Here is a 14,280-nt window from a genome sequence, read left to right on the forward strand (position 1 = left end):
TATATATATAGAGAGAGAGAGAGAGAGAGGGAAAGAGACAGATTATCTATCTATCTAGATAGATAGATGATAGATAGATAGATAGATAGATGATAGATAGATGATAGATAGATAGATAGATAGATAGATAGATAGATAGATAGATATAATATATTATATATATAATATATAGCAGCCTAAAGCTAATTATACAGCTGATTACTGGGTTGAGAGTGGAAGAAGATACCAGAGTTGGAGCTGTGCTGGAGAGAGAGCACCAAGGAGAGTTCAATTTCTTCACATGCTAACACATGTTGCCTATATTTTTTATTATGATGATTCTAATGAGTGTCAAGTTGTATTCATTGTGGTTTTGATTTTCATTTTCCTAGAATGTTCACCATCTTTTCATGGGCTTATGGCCATTTATGTATCTTCTATGGAGATGTGTTTATTTAAGCCTTTTCCAATTTTATTTGGGTTGTCTTTTTATTATGAATTTATGTTCTTTATATATTCTGAATACAAATCCTATATGAGATACAAGATTTGCAAATACATTCTCCCATTTTGTAGTTGGTATTTCACTTCTTGTTGTATCATTTCCAGCACAGAAGTTTTTAATTTTGAGATTGCAGGAGATGGCAGCAGTGTGGGAGGACCCTAGGCTTCCATTATCCCACAAACTCAACTAGATAACTATCAAATCATCCTAAATACCCCAGAAATCTATCTGAAGACAGATAGGACAAACTCCACAACTAAAGGTAGAGAAGAGGTCACATTGAAGAAGGCAGGAAGTATGGAGATTCAACTTCAGAGAGAAATGGATCATGGCCATTGGCGGGGGCATGAGGGAGCCAAGGATGAGGAGAACGGTGAGTGAATCTCCAAAACAATTGGCTTAGAAAGTGAGAGGGCCTGAATTTCATGAAATCTTGCAACCAGCAAGGCTTAAAGCCTATAGTTTTAACGGTCAGCATGTTTAGCTCTGGGAGAGTCCAGATCCATTGGGTCTGCTCTTGGAGAAAAGGCAGGACAAACAACCCACAGACATACGAAACAGAAACTTTGATCTGAAGAATGCCTGGGGCACACAGTGGGAAGGTTAGTTGCTCATTTCTGAGCATGTTCCAAAGAAGCGCCATTAATGGATAGACCTTTCTGGGAACAAAGGAACTGGCAAGTGCCTTTTTCCTCCCCCATCCCTCAGCATAAAAACAAGGCCACTTGCAGAACCAGCACCAATACTTGCTACATAACTGGCTTATACAAAGCTCCACTTCCCTATGCTCCTGAAGAAATGCACTTCCCACTCATGCTAGCCTCAGTCCCAGCACAATGGGCCTCTTTCCCCAGAATACCAGCCCAAACCCCTGCCAACAGCTCTTCTTCTGATCCAGGAGTTTTGCAAGACCTTAGTTCCATTAGGGGCAATGACAGGTCTCATTTTACAAGCAGACCAGAGCACAACTAGTTAAAATTTGCCACATTCAGGCCAGGGACCAAACACTGCCTGCAACAGGCAAAGAGAGCTTCTGCAGATGATTGACCTAAAGGATGAAAGTGGCCAGCAGAGCACATGCAGCACACATTGGAGATACTCCTAGATGTGCCAGGCCCTGAAGAACAAGGAGACACTAAATTGCAGGGTATTACAGGACATCTTCTTCATAAAGCCCTTACCTGCAAGAACAGGAGACCTAGCTGACATTCCTAACAGAGAAACAGGCACAGAGACTTAGACAACATGAGAGGACAGAAGAATTTGTGTCAGATGAAAGAACAGGACAAGGCCATGGCTGGAGATCTAAGCAAAACAGATATAAGTAACATGCCTGATAGAGAGATTAAACAACAATCTAAGGATACTCACTGGACCTAAGAAAAGAGTGGAGGATATCAGCAAGACCATTAACAAAGAGATGAGAAATACAAGCAGAGATAAAAGGCTCAATAAATGAAATGAGAAACAGGGTTGATGGAATGAAAAGCAGGTTGGAACAAGTGAAGGAACAAATTAATGACCTAGAAGACAGTAATGGAAGTTAATTAAGTTGAAAAAAAGTTAAAAAAAAAAGAATTATACAAAACTAGAATAGACGTTGAGAATTCAGTGACTTAGTGACTTCATCAAATTTAATAACATTCAGACTAGGAGTTCCAGAAGAAGAGAAAGAAAAATGGGCAGAGAATTTATTTTAAGAAATAATAGCTGAAAACTTCCCTAATCTGGAAAAGAAAACAGATATCCAGATCCAGGAGGTACAGAAACCCCCCAACAAAATCAACAAAAGTAGACCCACAACAAGGGATATTGTAATTAAAGGGACAAAATATACTGAATAAAAAAATACTAGCCAGAGCAAGCAACAGAAGAAAGCTACATACAAAGATATACCATAAGGCTATCAACAGTACTTTCAGCAGAAGCTGAAACAGTCAAGGAGGGGCACCTGGGTGGCTCAGTTGGTTAAGCATCCAACTCTTGGTTTCAGCTCAGGTCATGATCTCAGAGTCATAAGATCCAGCCCCACGTCAGGCTCTGCTCTCAGTGCAGAGTCTCCTTGGGATTCTCTCTCTCTTCCTCTTCTGCTCTCCTTCTCTCTCTCTTTCTTACTCTAAAATAAAATAAATCTTTAACATAAATTAGTCAAAGAACTCACAAAATAAAGAATGTAAAAATATGACACCATATATCGAAAATATGGAGAGAAAAGGAGTAAGAATGGGTTCAAACTTAAATGACCGTGAACATAATATAGATTGCTATATGTAGAAGATATTATATACAAACCTAAAGGTAATGACAAATCAAAACCATTAATACGTAGGTAAAAAATAAAGAGAAAGAAATCCGAATATATACCTAAAGGTAACCAGCAAACCATGAAAGACAGAAAGACAAGAAATCATCAGACAAAATCCTCAAAAACAAAGACAAAAGAAGTAATAAAATGCCAATATCTATCAATAATTACTTTTAATTTAAATGGACTAAATGCTCTAATCAAAAGATAAAGGTGGGGCGCCTAGGTGGCGCAGTCATTAAGCATCTGCCTTCGGCTCAGGGCGTGATCCCGGTGTTCAGGGATCGAGCCCCACATCAGGCTCCTCCGCTAGGAGCCTGCTTCTCCCTCTTCCACTCCCCCTGCTTGTGTTCCCTCTCTCGCTGGCTATCTCTGTCAAATAAATAAATAAAAATCTTTAAAAAAAAATTTAAAAAATAAAAAAAAACAAAAGATATAGGTGACAGAATGAATAAAGAAAAAAAGACCCATTTGTGTGCTGCCTACAAGAGATTCATTTCAGACCTAAAGACACCGGCACATTGAAAGTGAGAGGATAGACAAATATTGAACATGCAAATGGATGTGAAAAGAAAGCCATGGTAGCAATACAATATATGGGACAAAATAAACTTTAAAACAAAGACTATATCAAGAGACAAAGAAGGACACTATGTCATCATAAAGGGAACACTCCCACAAGAAGATATAACAAATGTAAATATTTATGAGCCCAACGTGGGAGCACCCAAATACATAAAAAAATTAATAATAAACATAGAGGAATTCATTGATAATGATACAATAATAGTAGGGGAATTTAGCACCACACATACAGCAATGGACAGATCATCCAAACAGAAAATCAATAAGAAAACAATGACTTTAAGTGACAAACTGGGACCAGATGGACGTAACAGATATGTTTAAAACATTACATCCTAAAACAGCAGAATACACATTCAAGTACACCTGGGACATTCTCCAGAATAGATCACGTGTTAGGCTACAAAACGAGTCTCAACAAATTCAAAAAGATCAAAATCACACTGTGCATCTTTTCTGACCACAATACTGTGAAACTAGAAATCAACAAGAAAACATCTGGAAAGATGACAAATACACGGAAGTTCAATAACATGTCACTAAACAATGAATGGGTCAACCAGAAATAAAACAAGATATCAAAAAGTAGATAGAAACAAATGAATATGAAAACACACCAGTTTGAAACTTTGGGACATAGCAAAAACTGTTCTAAGAGAGAAGTTTATAGCAATAAGGGCAAGAAAGACACAAGAAAAACATCAAATAAAGAGAGAAGTTCAGATGGCAGAGTAGTTGGAGGACTTTATGCTTGCCTCCTCCCTTGAACTCAGCTAGATAATTATCAAATCATTCTAAACACCCAGGAAATTGATCTGGGAGACACAGTTGGAGTGCATTTGTGAGAGGCAGCACAGCCTTTCAGGGGACAAGAAAGATGGCATGCACCATTGATCTGCCCTGTTCATTAGCATAAGGGCAGAGATGCCAGCTAAGGGCAGCTAACCCCTGGATGCTCACTTTTTGCTACACTTTACTAGAAAATCCGAGCACCTGCATGGTCATGTGACTGCTTTTCTGGGACAAACCAGTATCAGCTGCAGTGTGATGAAACCCTCCCCCAGAGGATCAGTGTGGGTCCTGCCACACCATGTCCTTAAATATGGAGTTTTGAAACCAGCTGTGTGCCTGAGATAAAACACAGGAGCACTGGGCAGATGGCTAGGACATAGACAGGGTGAAGGCAGGGATCTGATGCAAGCCTGGGGCAAAGAGGTGAAATTTTTCACTCTTCTGTGAGGGCTTCCTAAACAACAGGAGGCACAAACTCCCCTCTCCAGGAAAGAGGGTGGGAAGATGACATTTTTCACCCTTCCCGTCAGCACAGAGGGACTTCAGCTAGCAGCACAGCACACACAGTGAAGGCTTGAGTTGCATGCACCAAGCCATGCCCCATTGTGCTCTTCAGGTGCCTTTTTTACTAGATAAAGCATGATTGAGAGTCTGAGCAGTAGCAGGCCCCTCCCACAGAAGACAAACACAACCATCCACACATACATGCACCGGGTCTTCAGTTTCTTTCCTGACTAAGGGTCTGTTCAAATTTTCTTTTTTCCTGTTTTAGTTTTAGCAGTTTGTATGTTTCTAGGAATTTATCCACTATTTCTTCTAGATTGCCCAGTTTGTTAGCATATAATTTTTCATAATATTCTCATAATTCCTGTGGCGATCATTCTGATCTCTCTTTTCTCATTCATAATTTTATTTATTTGGGTACTCTCAAAGTGCTACAAAGCTTCAGCTCTAGAAGAAATACATACAATCAGACACAGGCTTTCCTAACACACAAAAGACAGACCCATAGACAAAAATTGAGGAATTCGTACCAAGAGAAAGAACAAGAAAAGGTCATGGCCAGGGATCTAATCAAAATAGATATAAGTAATATGCCTGAACCAGAATTTAAAACAACAAACATAAGATACTAGCTTGGTTGAGAAAACCATAGAAGAAACCAGAGAGACCCTTACCATAGAGATAAAAGACCTAAAAACTGGCCAGGCCAAAATAAAAAATGCTATTACCAAGATTCAAAGCCAACTGGATGTAATGACCGCAAGGCTGGACGAAGTAGAGGAATGAATAAATGACACAGAAGATAAAATTATGGAAAACAATGAAGGCAAAAAGAAGAGAGAAAGAAAAAGATTGGATCACAAACGTAGACTTAGTGAACTCAGTGACTCTGTAAAGCTTAATAACATCCATATTATGGGGGTCCCAGAAGAAGAAGAAAGGGAGGGAAACAGGCAGAAGTTTTATTTGAGAAGATTATAGCTGAAAATTTCCTTAATCTGGGTAAAGAAACAGACATCCAAATCCGGGAGGCACAGAGAACTCACATCAAAATCTACAAAAGATAGCCAACACCAAGACAAATCTTAGCAAAATTTGTAAAATACCGAGATAAGGAAAGAATCCTGAAAGCAGCAAGGGAAAAGAAATCCCTGACCTATAAGGGAAGACAAATCTGGTTAGCTGCAGATCTCTCCACAGAAACTGGCAGGCAAAGAAGTGGCATGATATACTCAACGTGCTGAATGGGAAAAAACGTGAAGCCAAGAATACTCTATCCAACAAGGGTCATTAAGAATAGAGGGAGAGATAAAGAGTTTTCCAGACAAACGAAAACTAAAAGAGATTGTGACCACAAAACCAGCCCTGCAAGAAAATTAAAGGGGACTCTTTGAGTGGGAAAGAAAGACCAATACCAACAAAGACTAGAAAGGAACAGAGAAATTCTTCAGAAACAACTTTACAGGTAATACCATGGCACTAAGTTCATATCTATCAATAATCACTCTGAATGTAAATGGACTATATGCTCCACTCAAAAGACACAGGGTATTGGAATGGATAACAAAATAAGACCTATCTATATGCTGCCTACAAGAGACTCATTTTAGACCTAAAGACACCTACAGGTTGAAAGTGAGGGGATGGAGAACCATCTGTGATGCTAATCTCATCAAAGGAAAGTTGGAGTACCCATACTTAAATCAGACAAACTAGATCTTTTTTTTTAAGATTTTATTTATTTATTTGACAGAAAGAGACAGCCAGCGAGAGAGGGAACACAAGCAGGGGGAGTGGGAGAGGAAGAAGCAAGCTCCCAGCAGAGAAGCCTGATGTGGGGCTCGATCCCAGAACACTGGGATCACGCCCTGAGCCGAAGGTGGGCGCTTAACAACTGTGCCACCCAGGCGCCCCTGTGACAAACTAGATCTTAAACCAAAGACTTAAACAAGAGATGAAGAGGGACACTATATGGAAAACAAGAAGATCTAAAAATTGGAAATATTTATCCCCCAATTTGGGAGCACCAAAATATATAAAACAATAACAAACATAGGGGAACTCATTGATAATGATACAATAATATAGAGGATTTTAACACCACACATACACCAATGGACATACCATCTAAACAGATAATCAACATAGAAAACAATGGCTTTAAATGACACACTGGATCAGATGGACCTAACAGATATATTCAGAGTATTTCATCTTAAAGCAACAGAATGCACATTCTTTTCATGTGTACACAAGACATTCTCCAGAATAGATCACATACCGTGTCATAAATCAGCCCTTAATAAGTACAAAAAGACTGAGATCATACCACGCATATTTTCAGATCACTCGCTATGAAACTTGAAATCAACCACAAGAAAAATTGGGTGAGACCACAAATACATGGAGATTAAAGAATATCCTACTGAAGAATGTATGGGTGAACCAGGAAATTAAAGTAGAACTTAAAAAACATACAGAAGCAAATGACAATGAAAACACCATAGTCCAGAACGTTTGGGATGGAACCAAGGCAGTCCTAAGACGGAAGTATATAGCTGGTGTAAGGTGGTATCTCAATGTGGTTTTGATTTGAATTTCCCTGATGGCTAATGTCATTGAACATTTTTTCATGTGTCTGTTAGCCATTCGTATGTCTTCATTGGAAAAGTGTCTGTTCATATCTTCTGCCCATTTTCTGATTTGATTATTTGTTTCTTGGGTATTAAGTTTGAGAAGTTCTCGTAGATCTTGGATACCAGCCTTTTATCTGTAGTGTCATTTGCAAAGAAGATGTGGTCCCTATATACGATGGAATATTACTCAGTCATCAGAAAAAATGATTACCCAACATTTGCATCAATATGGATGGGACTGAAGGAGATTATGCTAAGTGAAATAACTCAAGCAGAGAAAGACAATTATCATATGGTTTCATTCATTTGTGAAACATAAGGAATAGCAGGGAGATGGTTAGGAGAAGGAAGGGAAAAATGAAGGAGGGGTAAAGAGAGGGGGAAATGAACCAGAAGAGACTATGGATTCCAGGAAACAAACTGAAGGTTTTGGGAGTGGGGATGGGCTAGCCCGGTGAAGGGTATTTAAGGAGGGCAAATATTGCATTTAGCACTGGGTGTTATATGCAAACAATGAATCATGAAAAACGACATCAAAAACTAATGATGTACTGTATGGTGAATAATATATCCTAAAAAAAAAAAAAGGGAAGTATATAACAATACAGGCCTACCTCAAGAAGCAAGAAAATTTTCACATACACAGCCTAACTTTACACCTAAATGAGCTAGAAAAGAACAGCAAAAGAAGCCTAAAGTCAGAAGCAAAAGGGAAATAATAAAGATTGGAACAAAAATAAATGATATAAAACAAACAAAAAAATGTAGAACAGATTGATGAAACTTAAGAGTTATTTCTTTGAAAGAATTAATAAAAATTGATAAACCCCTCCCCAGACATATCAAAAAAAAAAAAAAAAGAGGAAGGACCCAAATAAATAAAATCATGAATGAAAGAAGAGAGATCACAATGACCACCACAGAAATGTAAACAATTAAAGGAGAATATTATGAAAAATTATATGCCAACCAACTGGGCAATTTAGAAGAAATAATGGATAAATTCCTAGAAACATACAAACTGCTAAAACTAAAACAGGAAAAAAGAAAATTTGAACAGACCCTTAGCCAGCAAAGAAAGTGAATCAGTAATCAAAAATCTTCCAACAAACAAAAGTCGAGGGCCAGATGGCTTCCAGGGGAGTTTTACCAGACATTGAAAGAATTAATACCTATCCTTTTCAAACTGTTCCAAAAAATAGAAATGGCAGGAGTATTTTCAAACTCATTCTACAAGGCCAGCGTTTCCTTGACTCCAAAACCAAAGACTCCATTAAAAGGGAGAATTATGGGCCAATATCCCTGATGAACATGGATGCAAAGATTCTCAAAAAGGTACTAGCAAATCGAATTCAACAATACATTAAATTAATTATTCACCACAATAAAGTGGGATTTATTTCTGAGCTGCAGGGGTGCTTCAGTACTTGCAAATCAATGAACATGAAATGCCACACTAATAAAAGAAAGGATAAGAACCACATGCTCCTCTCAATATATTCAGAAAAAGCATTTGACAAAGTACAGCATCCATTCCTGATAAAAATCCTCAACAAAGTGGGGATAGATGGAACATATCTCAACATCATAAAGGCCAAAGACAAAAAACACACGGCTAATATTATCCTCAATGGGGAAAAACTGAGAGCTTTTCCTCTATGGTCAGGGACAAGACAGGTATGTCCACTCTCATCATTCTTATTCAATATACTACTAGAAGTCTTAGACTCAGCAATCAGAGAACAAAAAAAAAAAAAATAAAAGGCATTCAGATCGCCGAGGAAGAAGTCAACTTTCACTATTTGCAGACAACATGATACTCTATGTAGAAAACTCAAAAGACTCCACCCAAAAATTGCTGAAACTGATACAGGAATTCAGCAAAAGTGCAGGATATAAAATCAACACACAGAAATCTGTTGCATTCCTATATACCAATAGTGAAGAATCAGATAGAGATCAAGGAACTGACCCATTTATTTACAATCACACCAAAAACAATAACGTACCTAGGAATATACCTAACCAAAGAGGTGAGAGACCTATACTCTGAAAACTATAGAACACTGATGAAAGAATTGAAGAGGACACAAATGGAAAAGCATTCCATGCTCATGGGTTGCAATAACAACTATTGTTAAAATGTCTATTCTGCCCAAGGCAATCTACACATTTAATGCAATCCCTATCAAAATACCAACAGGATTTTTCACAGAGGTAGAACAAACAATCCTAAAATTCGTATGGAACCCCAAAAGACCCCAAATAGCCAAAGCAATCTTGAAAAAGAAAAGAAAACCTGGAGGCATCACAATTCCAGACTTCAAGTTACATTACAAAGCTGTAGTGAAGACAGTATGGTACTGGCACAAAAAGAGAGAGTACTGGCACAAAAAGAGAGACATACATCAGTGGAAAAGAATAGAGAATCCAGAAATGGACCCACAACTCTGTGGTCAACTAATCTTCGACAAGCAGGAAAGAATATCCAATGGAAAAAAGACAGTCTCTTCAACAAATGGGTCAGGAGTACTGCACAGCAACATGCAGAAGAATGACACCATACCCAAAAATAAATTAAAAATAGATGAAGACCTAAAATGAAACTAAGGATACAATTGAATTACATCTTTGAGCTGCTGAAAGTAAAAATTCTCAATGCAGAATTCTCCTTCCAGTGAGAATATACTTCACAATTTGAGACATTTTTATAAAAACATTTTAAAGACAAAAGTTGAGAATAATTGGTCACCACAAGGTACATATATATATTGTATAACACATGTAATATATATATTATATAAAATATGAAAAGAACATGCCAGAAGTGTTGAAATGCCCTTGAAAACAGTAAATGGATGGGATGATGGAAATATTTATATTAAAAAATCTTTACCTTTCCATTGGCTATTTAAGGCACATGTAATAGTGTATTGTCATGTTTATATAAATATATAAGCATAAATACAAAAGCACAAATGATGGAAAGACATTAATGGAATTATATTCTAATGAGATTTTTATATTATAATATTTAGAAAACATGAATATTCTATGAAGAACATGAATACATTTGTGAATGTTCACTAAGTAAATTTTAAAATGTTTCATATCATTTACTATCCATATGCTATGGATATAGATTTTGTTACTTTTACCTTTCAATAGTATGGTCATTTGAATGATGCAACTACACATTACAATATTTAACATGTTAAACATTTAGCACATTACAGTAGTTAACATCCTTGGAATATACAGAGTATATAATAAAACTATCAGCTATTCTGTAATTTAACCATATTTATCTATAAAACTCTGCTGTATAAACAGAAATGTTTGGGAACCATGGTTAAAATTAAAGGTAGGCTTTTAGCATGTTCACTTCTTGATTGGAACTAAAAGCATATACAAAATTTTGATTGATAGTATGATCTGGAGCTGTACTGTTTAATATAGTTGTCACTGGCTACAAATGGCTACTTAAATTTAAATTAAATAAAGTAAGAAATTTTAGTTCTTTAGTTGCACTATCGACATGTCAAGTGCTCAACAGCCACATAGTCAGTGGCACCATTTCTATAAGTAGAGAAAGCTCTACTGAAGCACAGTGATCTAGATACTAACCCTGTGGATACCAAAACCCATCATCATAACTTCCTCCTGGTGATAATGGTGCTGGTTCACAAATTGGAGGAGAATATCCAACATCACAGTGACAATTAAGCAAATTATTGCAAACCTAAAACAAAAAAACAAACAAAAAATTATAAACATTTTAGGTACAATGCAAAAATTAAATGCATCATTTGTGACTGTTAGTCAATGTAAGTTATTTAAAAATGATCACTTCATACATTATAGTTTTTATTTTAATGTGGAAATTAATTTTTACAATAAAATGTAATATAATAAATGTCTTTGCAATATCTTTTCAATGTCATAGACACTTCCTCTTTGTCTCTTCTATTTTTAAATAGCAATAAATAACACTCTGATACGATGAAAATGCCTTATTCTACAAAGGCATAGAAATTATGAATCTAGAAATTATAAAATAATGGGAGTTGGCATATATTATGAATTGTGCTAGATTTTTAAAAAATGCCTGTGGTAAGAGCCAACTTTTACAAAATATTGGGGGGGAAAACATAAAGGAAAAAACTTGCTTAACCAACACAGATAACAAAATGTATTTTGCTAGAAATAGAAAGGCCAGAAAATATCTATAAATGTGATCAGGTGGATGAATCAAAACGGTCAGAAGCAGAAGAGAGAATCTAGAAATAGATTCATGCAGAAATTAAATTTAAACTAAGTAAGAAAGGAAAGAAACAGAAAGGAAACTGTTAATGATAGGACATGTAAGTGATTTGGGAGAAAATTTTGATACAAATCATGCAGGGAGGTCAATGTTTTCCTACATTACTATATAAAATGTGAAGCAACAATATGGCAGGAGACACCAGTCACAAAGTTAAAGCCAAATGTAGACTTGGAAAAATCTACAAAATTTCTATACCCTGGTAGATAATTTCACAACGGTAAATATGAGGATCCTCCATACATGCTTAAGACCTGTAGCTTTATTTCTTACCTAATGCAAATTAACAATAGGTTTAGAATGTGAGAAGAGATTTTAAAAACTGAGAAGCTAGTCTGGCTAGAAGTTGAGAAAATGCACATTTTCATTCATGACAGTTGAGAGCAAAAACTGGTATAACATTTTTAAAAAAAATAATATTTCTGAAAATTTAAATGGTGCATAAATTTGACCCATCAGATTTCATTGCTAATAATTTAAGAAACCAGGTAATTGTGCAAGGGTGAATGTACAACAATGTCCATTACACCATTATTTCCATTAATTAAGTAAAAATTTGACATTATCTAAAAGTCCATTGGTAAATGAGGTTTCTAATATAGTATGGAAGAGACATACATGGAAATAAATTGAAGCTATTAAAGGACAAAAGAGATCTGAGTGGACAAGAAAGTCTTCTCTCACAAAAATATTAGATTATAAGTAATATGTGTAATATAAATATATTAAGTCTGTGTGTTTAAACATATCAGTATGCATATAATCAATTATAAGCAAAATTTATATAAGCATGTATAAATAAACATTTGTAATGTTCAATAAACCCATTTCCAAAATTCATACTGGAGTATGTGCATACTGCCCTTTAGTACAAAGTTCAAAGTTTATTAACTCATGAGACCTATAATAATCTGAACACATAAATCATATGCATACGTATATGTAATGGAATCCACTTTCCTTATTTAACTGTAAGTTTCTAAAAGAAATTTCCACATCAAATAATTCTGAACTTTATTACTATCCTGGAAAAAGTTCTGACATGGATATTAAAATAATGGGAGTTGGCATATATTATGAATTGTACTAGATTTTTAAAAAATGCCTGTGGTAAGAGCCAACTTTTACAAAATATTGGGGGGGAAAACATAAAGGAAAAAACTTGCTTAACCAACACAGATAACAAAATGTATTTTGCTAGAAATAGAAAGGCCAGAAAATATCTATAAATGTGATCAGGTGGATGAATCAAAACGGTCAGAAGCAGAAGAGAGAATCTAGAAATAGATTCATGCAGAAATTAAATTTAAACTAAGTAAGAAAGGAAAGAAACAGAAAGGAAACTGTTAATGATAGGACATGTAAGTGATTTGGGAGAAAATTTTGATACAAATCATGCAGGGAGGTCAATGTTTTCCTACATTACTATATAAAATGTGAAGCAACAATATGGCAGGAACACACACACACACACACACACACACACACACACACACCAGATGAATCTGGATTTCATGACACCTACTCCTTCTAATAAAAGACACTGGGAGTCCAAATGGCATGTCATTACACTACCACATATAGAATTCTGAGAATGAGATACTATTTTTTCCCCATGAGGGAGCACAGCTGTGAGTTTACTGATACTAATTGGCATAAGAACAAATATAGCCAACTTTTACTGACCATTTGTAATGAGCTAGGATCTGTCTCTGCATTTTCTATGCACTTTTATAATATATACTCAGATTGGCCCTATGAATAAGATGTTTTTATCCTCATTTTATATTGGTAAATGAGGTTTCTAATATAGTATGGAAGAGACATACATGGAAATAAATTGAAGCTATTAAAGGACAAAAGAGATCTGAGTGGACAAGAAAGTCTTCTCTCACAAAAATATTAGATTATAATATGTGTAATATAAATATATTGTCTGTGTGTTTAAACATATCAGTACACATACATTCAATTATAAGCAAAATTTATATAAGCATGTATAAATAAACATTTGTAATGTTCAATAAACCCATTTCCAAAATTCATACTGGAGTATGTGCATACTGCCCTTTAGTACAAAGTTTGACATTTATTAACCGATGAGGCCTATAATAATCTGAACACATGAATCATATGCATACGTATATGTAATGGAATCCACTTTCCTTATTTAACTGTAAGTTTCTAAAAGAAATTTCCACATCAAATAATTCTGAACTTTATTACTATCCTGGAAAAAGTTCTGACATGGATATTAAACGTTATACGTAAAAATAAAGGAAATATTACATACCCCATGTCCACTGCAATTTCTTTCTGATTGACAGTTGGGTCTATTTGGGTAGCTACTGGCCTCTTGGCAGACTCCACGATAACAATACTAAAATGTTAAAACAAGCAACAACAAAATTTTAAAGTGAAGAGTTGAGCAATTGTACTTGGTACAAAAATCAGATGCACAAGATAGATAAAGATACAACACACACCCCCAACACACACACACACACACACACACACACACACACACACACACACCAGATGAATCTGGATTTCATGACACCTACTCCTTCTAATAAAAGACACTGGGAGTCCAAATGGCATGTCATTACACTACCACATATAGAATTCTGAGAATGAGATACTATTTTTT

At 35.7% G+C, this 14,280-nt stretch overlaps 1 protein-coding gene across 1 annotated transcript in view; it reads right to left on the reverse strand.

Moving 5' to 3' along the window:
- Positions 1–14,280, reverse strand: part of LOC103659149 (A disintegrin and metallopeptidase domain 3-like) — a 122,477-nt gene that overhangs the window by 10,827 nt on the left and 97,370 nt on the right. The window contains exons 17-18 of the mRNA XM_040643169.1: positions 13,924–14,010; positions 10,934–11,048 (exon numbers count right to left, since the gene is read on the reverse strand). Of these exons, the coding sequence (XP_040499103.1) occupies positions 10,934–11,048; positions 13,924–14,010 (202 nt within the window). The remainder of the gene's footprint in view (positions 1–10,933; positions 11,049–13,923; positions 14,011–14,280) is intronic.

Source organism: Ursus maritimus, unplaced genomic scaffold (assembly GCF_017311325.1).
Source record: "Ursus maritimus isolate PB19 unplaced genomic scaffold, ASM1731132v1 scaffold_28, whole genome shotgun sequence".
Classification (NCBI taxonomy): Eukaryota; Metazoa; Chordata; class Mammalia; order Carnivora; family Ursidae; genus Ursus; species Ursus maritimus.